The 18,214-nt window shown below is 40.6% G+C and overlaps 1 protein-coding gene across 2 annotated transcripts in view; it reads right to left on the bottom strand.

The window, feature by feature from the left end:
* Positions 1-959: 959 nt before the first annotated feature.
* The window catches only part of GALC (galactosylceramidase), a 51,324-nt gene continuing 34,069 nt past the window's right edge, over positions 960-18,214 (bottom strand). For both annotated transcript variants that reach the window (XM_061156492.1, XM_061156493.1), the window contains exons 11-17: positions 15,915-16,004; positions 15,108-15,194; positions 12,885-13,035; positions 11,465-11,645; positions 6,182-6,345; positions 4,742-4,818; positions 960-2,805 (exon numbers count right to left, since the gene is read on the bottom strand). In XM_061156492.1, coding sequence (XP_061012475.1) covers positions 2,659-2,805; positions 4,742-4,818; positions 6,182-6,345; positions 11,465-11,645; positions 12,885-13,035; positions 15,108-15,194; positions 15,915-16,004 — 897 coding nt within the window. In that variant the 3' untranslated portion in view covers positions 960-2,658. The remainder of the gene's footprint in view (positions 2,806-4,741; positions 4,819-6,181; positions 6,346-11,464; positions 11,646-12,884; positions 13,036-15,107; positions 15,195-15,914; positions 16,005-18,214) is intronic.

Raw genomic sequence — 18,214 nt, 5'->3', positions numbered from 1 at the left:
TTTTGCTAACTGTACAGAGCTTCTCCATCTTCAGCTGCAAAGAACATAATCAATATGATTTCGGTATTGACCATTTGGTGATGTCTATGTGTAGAGTCATCTGTGTTGTTGGAAAGGGTGTTTGCTAATGAAGAGAACGTGGTATTTGCCTAAAGACAGACATACATACCAGTAGAACAGAATAGAGAGTCTATTATTGGTTGTACACGTGTATGGTCAATTGATTTTTGACAAAGGAAGTCTTTTCAACAAATGATGCTGGAGAAACTAAATATTCACACAGGAAGAATATGAACCTCAATTTTCATCTCTCTTCATATAGCAAAAAGTAATGCACAGGGGATCACAGATCTGAATACAAAAACTAAATACACTAAGATTCTAGACAACAAAGAAGAAAACATCCTTGTGAACTTGGGCCAAACAAAGATTTCTTAGGACACCAAAAACACACCTGTCATAAAAGGAAAAAAATTACAAATTGGACTTCCAAATTCAAATTTTGTATTTTTCAAAAGATATAGACTTGAAGAAAAATCTACAAAATACATATCTGAGTTTAGAAAACAATTGTACCTGAAATGTATAGAGACCTCTTACAACTCAATAATAAGACAAGGAACCATATTTTTTAAACGAGCAAAAGATTTGAACAAACACTTCATGAAAATATATGAATGGGAAATAAGCCCTTGAAAAGATGCCTAGCAGCTAATGAACCTACTACAGAGTCACAAGAAAGGGTTAAAATTAAAAGTAATAATAACAGGAAGCACTGACAAGAATATAGAGCAACTGAAATTCTCAAACATTTCTAATGGGAGTACAAAATCATACAATTAACTTGGAAATGCTTGATAGTTTCTTATAAAGTTGAGCACACACTTCCCAGTAAGATCTAGCAATTTCACTTCTTGGCATGCACCCCTGAAAAATGAAAACATGCCCACACAAAAGACTGTACTCGAATGTTCATAACAACTTTATTTGTAATTCTGAAAGCTGGGGGAACAAATTGTGGTATACCCCTTCAACAGTAAATCATTGATATACATAGCGCATAAACAAATGTCAAAAACTTCAGGATAAGTAAAAGAAATTATTCGTAAAAGAGTACAAAGTGTATGATACCGTTTTTATAATGTTTTGGAACAAGGAAAATTTATCAACAGTGACAGAAATCAGATCAGTGATTGCCTGGGATCAGGGTGGGGTGAGGGTAAACGACTGCACAGGTGTAAGAGAGAACTCTCTGGAGTGACAAAACCGTTTGATATCTTGGTTTGTCCATTTACCAAGACTCATGGAACTGAACACTTAAAATGTAAACATTTTACTATATGTAAATTATACCTCAATAAAGTTAATTTTAAAAAATATGTAGTGACCTAAACTGGACATCACTTAAACTGGTTTTAATTTAAAAATTTTCCTCTGTAACCTGATTTATTCTAAAACTTAGTTTCTTGTCTCTAATGGTAATACAAAACTTCATGTCAATTTAGCATACATTAAATCATTATAAATTCCAAAACTGTAGAATTAGTTCAATGAACTTTTAAACCTTCATTATTAAAAAAAAAAAATTTATTTTATCCACATGAATAACTGATTTGCTTCAAGGGGGTACACTAATGATTAGATATAAATTATAAAGCATGAGAAACATTCTCACCTACGCTTGAACATATTTGTACTTCAATTAAATAAATACTTCTAACCACAACAAAATATTAGAGGGTGATCCAGTTCTATAAACCAGCAAAAGGTTAGGTGATCATCTTCCAGGCACAAGGAGATGGAAGTATTCATTAGTTATTTTAGTTTGTCACCAATGCCAGAACAGAAGTCAGACCAGAAAGGCACAACAAGAAATGAAACAAAAAATGTGCTACAATTTTACCTCTGGACCCACTAACAGCACTGGCTACATGCCAGGGAGCTTTCTTCCTCCTTCCAGCCACCGGGGAAAACGTTCACAGAGTTGTAAGGGTCACAAGACTAAAAGCTGGACCCAAAAGAAAAAAAAAAAAAAAAATGCAGGTAATCCAATTAATCTGCTAATATTTATTACTGTATAAATATCTTTAGAGGTAGTTATTAATGAGTTATTTTTCAAATCATCTCACTCATCATAATTCAAAAATATATCACTTTAAAAAGGAAAAGAAAAAAATACTTTTCAGAGTGCACGCCTAACATGTTGGAGTGATTTCCACACAGCAGTGCTTCCAGGGTCTGCAGCTTCCTATGAGGGCAGCGCGGCCCGCGATGAGGACACACGCTGAGCGTGAACACACACCGCCCGGACGAGCACGTCCTGGCCATCTGCACGGGCAAGTAAGATGACGAAAGCTCCCTCGGCATTAACACAAGGCCTCGGGGTCTAACACCCTAGCCACTCCCAAGGATGGGACCTGTGTACTTCGTGTCCTCTGTATGGGACACATCCAGTCATGTTAAAGCTTCATCTGTTTCCCCTTGGAATTAGTTCTAAAATAATCTTCAAGAGGCTCAGCAAAAATATATTTTTCTCCCCATTTCCTCTTCATTATTTTTCGCCTGAAAGGCTCCTATATTGATCATCAAAACGAGAATTGGCTCTGAACCAAAACCAAAAAGAAGGACAGTGCAGAGTGTCCAGCGGCCCTCTGTGGATTAGTGCGAGGCTTCCACACGGAAGTTGTCAAACTGCGCGAATTCAAAGGAGTGAGTCCCAATCGCGGCCCAGCCGTTTCCTGGGAAGTTCACAGAGATGTTCTTCCAGAGGGTCTTGCCATTCAGCTTGCCGGAGGAGGACCGACCCTGGAGTGGAGAGAGACACGGGAAAACGGTCCTCTAAAGCCTGCTGCTCAGTGGAAGGCCCACCCACTCAGTGCAGCAAACATTCTTCTCACGCAAGACTCATCAAGGCAAAATGATCCCACAACTTTGAGCAGAAGTTTGAAATGCAGGGGAAATTTTCTCAAAGGAAATTCTCATCTATTTATATAAACAGTTCTCAAGGCACAAGAATACCTCAATATTTCCTGTACTCCCAAAATGCTGTAAAATCTGCAGGAATGTAACACTTTTCATAACATTATGATAAAATTGTAGACAAAAGCTCACTAAAATAAAACACATTTCTTATTTACACGTAGTTGCAATTATGTCCTTCGCAGCTTACAGCTACCAGCTCTTCAGACAGGACTACAGGGGCCAAGATGTTTATTTAAGGTCTTCATTAAAGAGCATCAGCCCAGCCAGGAGAAGTGTAATTAACCTTCATTTTATTGTTTTATCCTCATGTACAGAATATCACTTCGAGGTCATATCAAAAGCTCACCCTTATGTTAGAAAAACAGTAACCAGCATTTAAACTGGTGACTGGGAGGGGCAGGGGGAGTGGATGGAAGAGAGAAATATCCGCAGGAACAACGCACGGGTCACTTGACAGAGAAGGATAAACCTAACGCCTTGCTCAGACGCTGCCCTTCCTACTTAGCTGAGCGCCTGGCACACAGCTCTACCATTACAACTTGCTTGTGAGCAAACATTCACAACACACTCCTTCCAGCCACATTTAAAACTAGCTAATTTCAAAAGGGTGAAAAGCAGAAGATCCGAAGCACTAGGTGGAGTCAGAATAAAATCTGCTCTCGAGTCCTACACTTACAATGGAATGGGCCTTCATTTAGTTCTTGTGTTTTATGGCTGCAGACATGGCGACGAGCAATCAGAATCACAGATTTACCAGCGATGCTCAGACCTGAATTCGAGTTGCCCAACTCCACATGCAGAGCCACATACGCTCCCATTACTGCACACCTCACAGCGATCCCGCTCCAGCTCTGAAAGTGCTTGTTCGCCACTGAGGGACTGGTGACTATGACACTGAGCCCGGGGCTCCAGCACACAAACCACGTTAAGCACAGACGCTCGTCTCCCCGCCCCGCCCCCGGCATCGGCTGCCCAAGCCTCTGACCGCCACTCCCACGCGGCCAGTCAGAGCGCACCCTCCGCTCAGACCTCAGCTCGGTCACCACCTCCAAAAGGCCTTCCCTGACCACTATCTGGAGAATCTGGCAGGGAAGCCACTTTATCTCATGATCCCATTTTTACCTTCACATTTTATTTGCTTATTTATAGCAGGAGCCAGCCGGCCCTGGCCCACAGCCCAGCCACCTATTTTTATAAATTCAGTGGAACACAGCCACCCCCCTTCCTCCACCTACTGTCAAAGGCTCCACTCTCGCTACAAAAGCAGAGCTGAAGAACTGCAAAATACACCATGGGCGCTCAAGGCCTAAAATAGTTCCTCTTTGGCCCTTTACAGAAAAAAAAAAAAGCTTAATAACTCCTGTCCCAGAAGAACAGAGGCTCTGAGAGAGCAGGAATCTTGCCTGTCTAGTTCACTACTGAATCCCTAGTATTTAGAACAGTACATATAGTAGACGCTTGATAAAAATGTGTCAAATGAAAAAAAATAATAATCATCTAACTCTCAAACAACCCACAGAGCTTACTTCCATTTTAAAGATAAGGACACAGAGGTTCACAAAGGTGAAATAACCCAGACACACGCTAGCATCCCAAGGACTGGTGGTTTGCTGGTATCATGGCAGGTTCTCTGCCTGTTTTCCACTGTTTATCACACTTTCCCAGTCTCATCTGATAACATAAAATGTTAACAACAACAAAAAAAAAGACACAAGAAAAGAACATTTTACCTCCAGGAACTGGAATCGGCAATACTTACATTCAGAGTTAAAGTGAGTGTATACCATTTTTTTGCTGTAACATCAGCATGTCCTAAACTATATATGATCCATCCGGCTGTAACACAAAAAGATTATCCTAGTTGACATATTTTTAAAATCTAAATCACTGAATCACATAACTCATTGGGGGTTCTTAGGAGCATCCATATGTAGTAAAGTCGGTCATAATAAAGATCGACATTTCCAAGATCTACAACTGATTTAAAACAGAAAACATCCTTCATTGAGGAATGCATTCAACATGCAGAGATCCTACCCTGAGCCATATACAATACATGAGCTCACAAGAGAATGAGCAAAATAAACTTACAAATCAAGCAGGGTACACGATGCCTTAGCATGTATATTCAGGTCTGTATGTATACCTGATCGGACCGGATAAGGAAGATAAGCAGGAACAGTCAAAAAACTACCATAAGACTCCCAGCTAGTGTAACTGACATTAGAGAATTAGAGAGAAAATAATGTCAGTTTTTGAATGTATTATATTTGAATGCCTGACAGAAACCCAGGATGAGATGTTCAATGGGCAGTTTAAGACACGGGGCAGTGGGGACTGAAGACAGACTTAAATCTCTAGTTCCACTTCTTCCACTACTTCATTTTGAGACCTTCAGGAAATCAATTAACCTCTCTGGCACTCTCTTTTGGATTGGAAAATTCGAGGTACCTTCCAGACCAGTCATGCTATGATTATGCAATTTCTATTCTAATATCCTTATTACCCACTCACTCTTTAACTTCTATTTTATCATCAGAGCCCTTTAACCTAAGGAAGAAGCAAAGGGGGAAAACAATAGGAGAGAAGACTTTTTATTAATGCAGGATGAAAGTCAAGAGACTTTGAATCAGAAAGAGTCACCAATAAGATCTAGTTTCAACAAAGTGGTGTGTACCCAAACCCAAGTGAAGTGGGTGGGATTCAACTTGAACAGATTCTAAGTACCTATTCTAGATAAAATAATATTATACATAAGACAGAGACTGTTAAGATGAATAATAGAGTCAAGCTGTTTTCAAGTTATTGACTAAATTAGGAAATAGGGTATGTCCATTTTAAGCAAGTTAATTCTTCCCTTTATATTTCCATAAGCACAGCAGCAATATTCTCATAGTTCTGCTTTTTTTTAATTTCCTGAGTATTCTCTCCTTACCCCCACGCCCTACTCTACCAGCCTAGCTCAAGTCTACAGTACCCGAGAGACTGTGCACAATTTCATCTTTCTCTAGGCTGCCTCTGTACTAATTAATTAACACTATAATTTGGAATTGTTTGGTGTTTGCTTACACACGTTGAATCTCTTCCCAATTAGATGCTCAAACATGGTGAGGTATTTCATTACTCCCACAGGTAACAAGCAGACACTCACAGCAACGTATCACATAGTAAATCATGTGCTACAGAAGAAACCACTTACCTAGATCGCCTGTGACTCTGTAGGTTCCATTTGCAAAAATCCAGAAGAAAATCCCCCTGGCACTTCTAATCAAAATACCACCTTTATTGACTCTTCCAGCAATGAACACGCCTCCCTTCTCAGGGGTCTCTATGTACACATCGCACTTTATAGTCAGATTGGACCTGCAGAATCAGAGTGTTAGCACTTTTAATTATGTCATTGCAAATGCAGCACCAATGCTCACCTCACAGTCACATGCTTCCAAACTTCTAATTGAGGCGGGTATGTGTTTCGCTAAGTCCACATTAACAGCAGATATGGGCTTCAAGAACCTTCCCCAATAATGGTTTTAAATTTTACATGACTAAAGTCAAGTCATTTCATTGCCTCTCTTAAATGACTTACTATTGGAAAATAATACTTACTGTTTTCAAGTTTCCTAAGAATGCATTTCCTGTATTTCTATAATAAAATAACTTCTTGTTCTAAGAATATAATAATAAGAATCCATTTTTTTCTAGGAATACATAAAAGATAAGCTTCCATGTAAGTCTGAGCAAAAAGGTTTATTACATTTACATCAGCAAAGAGAAGCAGTGAAGACTACATATTAGGAGCCTCTGGGTAAAGTTACTTTGAGGCTGATTTTTACATTTAACCCTAACAAGACTTAGAAATGACAGAAGAAAGATCTAAAATTATTTTCTCTGTCAAGTCAGAGTCAACTCTACCTTGACTCTACAGCAGGCATTTTCAGACTTGAGCCCCACGGAAATCACCCTGGAGGGGGTGTCGATTCTGCCTGCCGGCCCCACCCACAGGGTCTGACTCAGCAGGTCTAGGGTGGGCCCTTGACCCTGCGCCGTCTGACAGACTGCCAGGTGACGCTGACGCTGCAGGCCCAGGAGCCTCACTCTGAGAGGGTGTCTCTATGAACAGGCAGTGAAGTCCCGGTTTTGGCAGTGCTGACTGACAGAGTGTATCAAAGGAAGAGAAGGATTCAGCCAAGCAGGAGCTCTCCTCCGGGCTTCCTTTCACAAATGCGACCAGATTTCCTTTGCAGTGATTTGTTGTTGTCTAGTTGCTAAGTCGTGTCCAACTCTTTGTGACCCCAAGAACTGCAGCCCACCACGCTTCCCTGTCCATGGAATTCTCCAGGCAAGACTACTGGAGTGGGTTGCCATTGCCTTCTCCATGGGATCTTCCTGACCCAGCGATCAAACCCACATCTCTTGCACTGGCAGGCAGATTCTTTACCTCTGCGTCACCAGGGAAGCCCACAATCACCCCAATCCAACATGACCTTTGAAAACAATTCCCCTCCTATTCAAATCTGAAGTGCAAATGGGAAAGAATTAGCTTGCACACAACCAAGCAATAAAGCAAGCAATTTATCTAAAACTAAGAATGCCAAGAAATACATTTATCGAAATGGGGAGAATAGATCTAGAATTATATGGTTTTCACATTTTTCATCAGTGAATTTTGCAGTGAAATGTTACTTTGTAAAGGAAAATATAAAAAGAAGCACCTACAACAGGTACACAACCATCAGAAAAATCCTCATTTAATCGTTTAATCAAAGCTGGGCTACTTTACAGGAAGATCAAATGCTAAGTAGCTAAAGCCCAGTCTGTCCTGTATGTCCTCCCACTGCAGAGAGTGCTCTTCTCTTTACCACCAGCATGAAACCCCCTGGGATCGGACTTGCTCCTTAAATCCCCTGCCTCTCTGTTGGTTCATCAGAAGCTGTCAGCACCATAAACTCATTCTATTTAGTGTGAGAGTGACAGAAGATCAAATGTTTTCCTTTTTTACATCACATTCCATAATAAACGATTCTTGCATCAGAACTTACAGGCAATTTTACAGACAATGAATAAAACAGAATAAAAGTTTGGCTTCGTCTTCCATAGTCATAACCCCTCAGAAGTGCTGAGAGAATAAAAACCAGCCAACATACTAAGTAAATTTGATCAAAAGGATTCAGAGTTCAGGTCTGTTCAGAAAAAAGATAGTTTTGTGATTGTCCTCAGATCCCAGCCAAAGCTTGCTAATGAGATGAAAGCCTGAAGTAGCTTTGGGAAAGTCCACCCTCTATAGTCAAATTACTGCGCTGACACGTAACTAAACCTAAATGTGAGGGAAGTTCTGTCCTAAACCCAGTTCTAAGAACTGATGGCGCCCTGCACGCATAGAGCTGACTGACTGCACTAGCACTGTGGATACACTCTGCTAACCTGTTTCCTGCCCTCAGGGAGAAGACAGTGATTAAAACAAGGCTGTGAGCGGAAGTCCAAGGAGCAGGGGCACCAGCAGAGGACAGACCTGGCCTCTTGCCCTGGTTCTGGAATTTAAAAGTATGGGATCTTGAACAATCTTACCCCATGCCTCAGTTCCCAGTCTGTAAGGCAGGCAGGGTGCTGCCTTCAGCATAAAGCAGCCATGGGAAGCACAGACCAGTGTTCAGTGTTACCCAGCCTTCACTCCCTCCGCTCCCTGCAATAAACGGGCATCACGGCCAGAGGGCAGAAATGAACGTGGGATGCCTGTACATCTCTCAACAGATCTGGCTCCCCTGCACCCAGAACAGGATAATGAGAAGCAACACAAAGTAAACAGGAGGAGAGCAAATTTTAAAAGATTTTGGAATCAGGCCCAGAAGTGTGGCTCGGGTTTGGCCGCAGGCGAGGGTCAGCACGTACTCCTGAGCAGTGAAACAACAGGAGGATGGCGGAGCGTAAGAAGGACGGAAGCAGTCCTCTCTCGACGTGCGTGATTGCGATTTCCTGGTTCTTTTTCCTTCAGAATATGTCACTCTTTCCGTCTCTCCCCACTTCACTTCATCCTCCCTTCCCTACCTCCTTCCCCACTGCAAGAGTAAGATTCAGTACTGCTACGTAAATACTGCAAAACCCAAAGTTATGAAGAGTTTTGGTTAATCCTTGGATGGTGTTCTATACCATCTCTCTACATCAATGAAATTCTCTCAGCTTTTCTAGAGTCTCAGCCAGAAACAAAAGATTTGGGGTTCAGAGAGAACTTCATGTAGAATATTTATAGGCATGGGGGATAAGGGTTGGCCCACAAAGTTAAAGGTTACCTATGGCAGCTGCCTTCCAGACTACTGGTCAAAATATAACAAGGCCCATCCCTTAGACAAATAAACCCAGTCACCTGTCTTACAATAAGACCATTAGTAAAAAAAAAAAAAAAAAAGGAGATCACAAAGCCCACTGACATGACCAGAATATTCAGATAAAGTGTCTAGTACAGAGATCAAATTGCCAACATCTGTTGGATCATCAAGAAAGCAAGAGAGCTCCAGAAAACCATCTACTTCTGCTTTATTGACTATGCCAAAGCCTTTGACTGTGTGGATCACAACAAACTGTGGAAAATTCTTCAACAGATGAGAATACCAGACCACCTTACCTGCCTCTTGAGAAATCTGTATACAGGCCAGGAAGCAACAGTTAGAACTGGACATGGAACAACAGACTGGCTCCAAATCGGGAAAGGAGTCCGTCAAGGCTGTATATTGTCACCCTGTTTATTTAACTTATATGCAGAGTACATCATGTAAAATGCCAGGCTGGATGAAGCACAAGCTGGAATCAAGATTGTCAGGAGAAATATCAATAACCTCAGATATGCAGATTACACATTTATGGAAGAAAGTGAAAAGGAACTAAAAAAAAGCCTCTTGATGAAAGTGAAAGAGGAGAGTGAAAAAGTTAGCTTAAAACTCAACATTCAGAAAACTAAGATCATGGCATCCGGTCCCGTCACTTCATGGCAAATAGATGGGAAATAGTGGAAACACGGAGAGACTTTATTTTCTTGGGCTACAAAATCCCTGAAGATGGTGACTGCAGCCATGAAATTAAAAGACACTCACTCCTTGGAAGAAAAGCTATGACCAACCTTGATGGCATATTAAAAAGCAGAGATATTACTTTGCCAACAAAGGTCTATCTAGTCAAAGCTGTGGTTTTTCCAGTAGTCATGTGTGGATGTGAAAGTTGGACTATAAAGAAAGCTGAGTGTCAAAGAATTAATGCTTTTGAACTGTGGTGTTGCAGAAGATGCTTGAGTCCCTTGGACTGCAAGGAGATCCAACCAGTCCATCCTAAAGGAAATCAGTCCTGAATATTCATTGGAAGGACTGATGTTGAAGCTGAAACTGCAATACTTTGGCCACCTGATGTGAAGAACTGACTCATTGGAAAAGACCCTGATGCTGGGAAAGATTGAAGATAGGAGGAGAAGGGGATGACAGAAGATGAGATGGTTGAATGGCATCACTGACTTGATGGACATGAGTTTGAGCAAGCTCTGGGAGTTGGTGATAGAGAGGAAAGCCTGGCATGCTGTAGTCCATGGGGTCTCAAAGAGTCGGACACGACTGAGCGACTGAACTGAACAGAGATGCTGGTATAAACAGTATTTCTGTTGTATAAAAAGATAATCCATCAAAGTTATCCTAAGTGAGGTAAGAATTCTTTATCCTAATAATTCTTCACGGTGCTATAACGGTTCCAGGAGCTTTGGATAACTGAAAGTTTCTCAAGACTTATATCAGAGCTTTCGACTAGAACTTCATTTTATAACACAGATTAAGGCTCTGCAGAAGGGATAAAGACTTTCTGCAGCATTCCTCAAATAAACAATTCAAGGCTCTCTTCCACATTACCTCCCCTTCCCTGCCGGTTTCCGAGCTACAGACACAGCTATTGTGTGGCTCTGCATTAATAATCACCGTCCCTGAGGCCGAATGCTCGTATTTATGTTTCACTGTGTAAGTAGACTAGTTAAACTCACTAGCCAACTGAAAGCTGATTTGCTTTTTACTATTGCCATCTACTGTCACCTTGTAAACAGATTTTGCACAAAGGCTAAAACCGTGTAATTCAAGTATGAATCCAGCAGGTGGCAACACCAGATCAACATATCAACTCTCCAGCAAAAACAAAAACTTAAAAACATGCATATCACAAAGTCTGCTTATACATAAAGTTTAAATTATAATTGGGTCCAATGCCCTCAGATTTCACATTAAAACCAAATCTTATCCTGCAACGATTACTAATAAATTGGGGAAATCTGAGGGAAGGACGCCAAACAACAACAAAACAACTGGCTGGTTTGTGCCCACTGTGATATTCAACAGTCATCACATACCTGTTAGGTTCCCAGACAAGGAGGGCTGCTGCAGAGTCCTGGCTTCAGAAAGTACTTGATGACATTACAAGGTTATTTCGCCAGATCTACAGTAAAGACTAGGTCAGTTTTACGTACCACGTGTAATCCCCGATAACGCTGATGGTGTTGAAGGCGTCGGCAGCCCACGTGATGGGCCTCTGATTGAGAACCTGGCGCAATGTGAAGCGATGGTCTCCGGGGTCTTCCATATTCACGTAGTATTCAAACACCCCGGTCTGGTCAGCAAAATTTGGAGCTTCACTAAAAAACGGGTAATCTGTTCAGAACACAATAAATTGTGTGTTGAGTTATCAAATCCTTACAGCATCTCTCCTCTCTAATGTTTTCTGGTACATTCTAATATACTTTTGAAAAGTTTTAAATTGGCAAATGATATTTTTTATTGTTGTTCAGTTGCTAAGTCATGTCCAACTCTTTGCGACCCCATGAACTGCAGCATGCCAAACTGCCCATGGGATTTCCCAGGCAAGAATACTGGAATGGGTTGTCATTTCTTTCTCTAGGGGATGTTACCGACCCAGGGATTGAACCCATATCTCCTGCATTGGCAGGCAGATTCTTTAACACTGAGCTACCAGGGAAATGATACTTATAAATAGTCAAAGGGTAGGGTTTAGGTAATTAAAGAGCTACTGACTTTATGTAATCTTTATTAAATATCAATATGATCAGTCTGACATACAGACTTTACATAGTCAATCCATGCAAATGCTTAAGAGGAAAGATCCTGAGTTCAGGAACATGCAGACCTGGGTTCAAAGTCTAGCTCAGTCAGTTCCCCAGGCAAGTTACTTAACTGCCCCGACTTCCAAGTTTTCAATGGTATGAAAGCGGTATGCATTCAGTAGAAACTGTGCCTCAAATTCTGAATTTTGATGAGCACACCCTCTCGTGATGCGGGCAGTGGCAGTCAGCAGCAAAAAGCCACAGCCCCGTCAGCCACACAGTCACGAAGGGTAAACAACAGAGTCACCGAGAAGCATTCTGGCCCCTGACAACCGTCCTGGGCTCACTTTCTTCACAGTATCAGAGGCGACAGGAGACACGCCACACCTCTTTGGGCCTTGTGGTAGACGATTCTCCCCAGCTGCTGGGTCACGTAAGTGCTCGGAGCACACTGACGGTAGGCCGACTGCGTTAACAGGTTTGGTAGGCTAAGTATATTCAAGTACATGAAGCACGTTTTTGACTTACGGTATTTCCAACTTATGGTGGGTTTATCAGGACCTAAGCCTACTGTAAGTTGAGTAAGGTCTGTACAACTTCCGTTCCAACAACAACCTCTAAATTTTTTCTGGCACTGAAAATTACAGGGCCCTCAAGTGTGATGTTACTTGGAAGTAACAGAGAAATTAGGTCCCTTTTACCACATACAGATTTAGAACTAAATCAATGTACTTCTCACAGACTCCATCTAGCACCAGTTTGATAGGTAGAAATCGATCCATTACTGCTGAAAATGGGAACCAAGTTAAGTGTCAGTACAAAGACTTACCAATGTTGAAGTTATCCTCATAGACAGAGGGGAAGCGCTGGGACTTCGGAGGCGACGGGAAGCTGCCTTTGCGGCCGGAGGTGAGCGTGGTGAGGGTGAACAGCTCGTCCTCCTGCAGCTCCAGCGTGAAGCTGCCACCGCTGTCGAGGAGCTGAGAGAGAAATGACGCTGTGGTCAAGCCAGGCGCCTCGGCTCATCTCACACGAGTCAAATAAAATAGCTTTTTAAAAAACGAGCTTAAGAAATGCCAAAGTGATTTCTGTTGGAAGTCCCTAATTATTTGTTAATATACACACTCAGTACCAAGGCCCTGGAAATCTTTTTTCTTAAGTTGTTTAGAAGACTTTATACAATTGCATTCTAGAAAGGATATTAGGAGAATTTCACTTCATACAAGGAAGATGGAACAGATGATCCCCAAATCTATTTCTATCAGTCTATGCTTTTCCATTAGACTGTAAGATCTTTAAAGCCTGTGTATAAATTCAATATATGTACCTATGAGATCTGCTTATTTATTTTTTAGGACTTCACTAAGGTAGAAAAATCTGTAAAATCTTACTGTTGACTCAGCTATTAAACACAGAAAACCTTACTATTAATTAAAAAAAGTCCTACCTACTCATTACATGTTCAATACATATTTCAATTAGCAAACTAGGTTTATGTTTTGGCAATTTAATCTCTTAAAGCCATAATCGCTTCATCTCTAAAATGAGTAGAAAATACCACCACATAGGGCTGTTGTGAGTATTAAATGAGACAATATTTATAAAGTTCTAAGCTCAGTGAGCGACCCAGAAGAAACATTCCCTACATCAAAGGTGTCCTACGGCAAATACAGGCCTCTAAAGACAGTGAAAGCGTTTGCATAACTGATGTTGGCACTAAATGTGGGTCCACTTCATGAAATCTGAGCAGCTCTCCTTTTCTACTTGGAATTAAACATGTTTATATCACACCCTAGCTTTAACAGATTGTTGGTCAGATCTATGACATATCTAATACCATATTCTGGCTTAGGAATAACCCTAAATGATACATTTTTCTTATGGGAAAATCAATTTCATGATACTATTTCTAGCAATGTGTTGTACAAAAAGTAGATGCCACACTTAGTTCATTTATTGATAGTGACTAGTTGAGTCACAGAACATTAATAATTACCAGAAAATGTAGATTTGTGTCAATTAGGTAAAGTGATGTGCTTGCACGGACCAATTCAGTCTTTGAAACATTTACTGATAAGAAACCACCATTTACTAAGCTCCACACTAGGCACCTGGGACAAAAAGGCAGGGACCTTTAAGGATGTATAAGGCGGGGACTCAATCATCGAGGCATCCAGTGCAGCGGGGACGTGCTTACTAGGCAAACACACATCCCCAGGTGGCTATGACCCTAAGACTGGTGGGAAGGCTTCAGAGAAAGCCACACTTGGGCTGAGTCTTGAAGGATGATAAAAATACAAACAGAAGGCATCCCAGGAGGAAGAAAAAGCATGTGCAAAGTCACAGAAGTAATTAACTTGGCATACCCATGCTCTGAAAATTGCAAGAAGTTTAGTGTGAGAAGAAAGATCAATTTGGTAGGACAGGCCTCTAGAAAAGAAAGCATTCTTAAAAATAATAATAATAATAATAAAAAAGAAAAAGAAAGCATTCTTTTACCTCATGAGGTATTAATGAGGTCACATGTTACACTAAGGAACGTGAACTGACAAAATCATTAAGGCATTTGAGCAAAGGACAGACAAAAACCAGCTCTGGGAGCAGTGTGATGTTTGGCAGAGAGACTTAAAAGAGCAAGAGAGAGTTTCTGAAATCCAAGAGAGATATAATGAGGAACTGAACAAGCAGGAGCAGTAGGAATGGAGAATAAGGCATGGGCAGGAGAACTATGTGGGTGATACTGTCTGTACTTGATCACTGAGGGTATTCAAAGAATGGGTGGGAATGACAGTCTCAAATGAGACTCAAATTTCTGACCTGGGCAACCAAGTGATGGTACCATTCACCAAGACAAACTACACATCAAGAGCAAACCCATCCAACAAAACATCCTTCCTTGAAGAGGCCTTCTATTTTAAAAATGGGGGGCAACTTTATCTCTATTATGCTTCAGCCGTAAATCAATTATGAAATTAAAAACTAATTCATTAATCAAATTTCTGTCCCCTCTAATGCTGCAGTGCTCAAACTGTAGGAATTTATTTAACACTACCCATAGAGAGTCCAGTTGTTTGAAGAGAAACCTCTCTGGTGGTTTTCCGAGCTTGGTATACCACACCTGCAGCTCTGGTATTTCACTCTGAGGAGGAAACACAAGGACAGCACTGTTGAGTGATTCACCATCTTCTCTTGGAGGACTTCCAAAACCTGTACCAGCAAGAATGCACCAAGGACAATGTGCACTCTATCTCTACCTACCCAAAGACCCAGCTCAAACCTTAAGCAGTAATCATTTCAAAAGTAGGAAGACATTATTCAAGTAAATACTTTATTTCCTACAAACACTGCAGATTTTTGGCAAATGTTTAAAAAAGATTTGTATCTTTGCTTCAAAAATACTCATTATTATTATACCTATATAAAAAGATTTTTAAGAATTTTCTGGCATTAAAAAACAATGCTTATGCAATTAGTAGAAAGTGCACTGTATGTATTTCTGTATTCAAATCTGACAATAGGTCGAAATAACAAGAATTTTGTATCTTTTTATATAGAATGTTGTAAAGAGCAGTGCTGGAAAGCTTCCTCAACTACACAAATGATGCTCTACCAAAAAGAACAACCTTCTTGCAAGTGACTTTTGTCAGGATTCTTCAAAACCACTAAGAGCATTACCTCCTAGTGGCTTCTGTACTTCCTGACTAAAACCAGTCAGCAAAGAGAACACACCAAGGCATTTAACGATGCGTATGCAAACTCTTAATAGCTTACAATATTTCACTTAAAACGTCCTAGGTCATGATAAAATATATAAATTCTCAAATCAAAACCAAAATAAAAGTTCCACTTATTTACTTACAAAAGAACCCTTAAGATCGAACGTAGCAAACTGATGTGACACATTGAAATAGGGAAGAAGTGGTCGTATACACTTGGAATGTTTATGACTCTAAGGAGAAAAAAAATCATGTAAGTTATTTAGATGAGACATAGGACATTTTAAAGAGAAAGTCATTTACTGCACCCAGATTAACAGAAGTGACACACACTAGGTGACAAAGAGCAAAACACGTATACTATCAAGGGTGAAACAGATCGCCAGCCCGGGCTGGATGCATGAGACAGGTGCTCGGGGTTGGTGCACTGGGATGACCCAGAAGGATGGGATGGAGAGGGAGGTGGGAGGGGGGATCGGGATGGGGAACACATGTAAATTCATGGCGGATTCATGTCAATGTATGGCAAAAACCACTACAATATTGTAAAGTAATTAGCCTCCAACTAAGAAAAATAAATGAAAAAAATAAATAAAATAAAGCAAGGAAAAAAAAAGAGTGTATTTCAAATTTTTAAAGACTTTTTCTAACAAAACCTTTGTTGAATGTCTATTGTGTGTGCCTATGCAATACTGTTCTTTAAAACATCAGACTTTTCTTCCATCACTAGTCACATCCACAATGTGAAATGTCTGTTCATTTCCAAGGCAAACTATTCAATACCACAGTAATCCAAGTCTAAACCCCAACCACTAATGCTGAAGAAGCTGAAATTGAACAGTTCTATGAAGACCTACCAGACCTTCCAGAACTAAGAACTAACACCAAAAAAAGATGTCCTTTTCATCACAGGGGACTGGACTACAAAAGTAGGAAATTAAGAGATACTAGAGTAACAGGCAAATTTGGCCTTGGAGTACAGAATGAAGCAGGGCAAAGGCTAATAGAGTTTTGCAAAGAGAATGCACTGGTCATGGCAAACACCTTCTTCCAACAACACAAGAGATGACTCTACACATGGACATCACCATATGGTCAACACTGAAATCAGACTGATTATATTCTTTGTAGCTTAAGATGGAGAAGTTCTATACAGTCAGCCAAAACAAGACCAGGAGCTGACTCTGGCTCAGATCATGAACTGCTTATTGCAGCAGGGTAAACCATTGAACCATTCATGTATGACCTAAATCAAATTCCTTAAGATTATACAGCAGAAGTGACAAATAGATTCAAAAATTAGATCTGATAGACAGAGTGCCTGAAGAAATATGGACAAAGGTTCATAACACTATACAGGAGGTGATGATCAAAACCACCCCCAAGAAAAAGAAATGCAAAAAGTCAAAATGGTTGTCTGAGGAGGCCTTACAAGTAACTGAGAAAAGAAGAGAAGCTATAGGCAAAGGGGAAAAGGAAGGGTATTGCCATCTGAATGCAGAGTTTCAAAGAACAGCAAAGAGAGAAGGGAAAGCCTTCCTCAGCGATCAATTGCAAAGAAACAAAAGAAAACATTAGAAGGGGAAAGACTAGAGATCTCTTCAAGAAAATTAGAGATACCAAGGGAACATTCCATGCAAAGATGGGCACAATAAAGGACAGAAGCAGAAGATATTAAGAAGAGGTGGCAAAAATACACAGAAGAACTATACAGAAAAGATCTTCATGACCCAGATAACCACGATGGTGTGATCACTCACCTAGAGCCAGATATCTTGGAGTGAGAAATCAAGTAGGCCTTAGGAAGCATCACTATGAACAAAGCTAGTGGAGGTGATAGAATTCCAGTTGAGCTATTTCAAATCCTAAAACTGATGCTGTGAAAGTGCTGCACTCAATATGCCAGTAAATTTGGAAAACTCAGCAGTGGCCACAGGACTGGAAAAGGTCAGTTTTCATTCCAATACCAAAGATAGGTATTGCCAAAGAGTATTCAAACTACCACACAATTGCACTCATTTCACACACTAGCAAAGTAATGCTCAAAATTCTCCAAGCCAGGCTTCAACAGTACATGAACCGTGAACTTCCAGATGTTCAAGCTGGATTTAGAAAAGAAGAGGAATCTGAGGTCAAATTGCCAACATCCATTTTATCATCAAGAAAGCAAGAGAATTCCAGAAAAACATCTACTTCTCCTTCATTGACTACACTAAAGCCTTTGACTATGTGAACCACAACAAAGTGTGGAAAATTCATCGAGAGATGGGAATACCAGACCACATTACCTGCCTCCTGAAAAATCTGTAGGCAGGTCAAGAAGCAACAGAACCAGACATGGGACAACAGACTGGTTCAAAATTGGGAAAGGTGTATGTCAAGGCTGCATATTGTCACTGTGCTTCTTTAACTTATATGCAGAGTATATCTTGAGAAACGCTGA

The sequence above is a fragment of the Dama dama genome, chromosome 12, assembly GCF_033118175.1.
Source record: "Dama dama isolate Ldn47 chromosome 12, ASM3311817v1, whole genome shotgun sequence".
Taxonomy (NCBI): Eukaryota; Metazoa; Chordata; class Mammalia; order Artiodactyla; family Cervidae; genus Dama; species Dama dama.
Note: the sequence above shows the minus strand (reverse complement) of the source record. Positions and strands in the feature narration are given on the sequence as shown.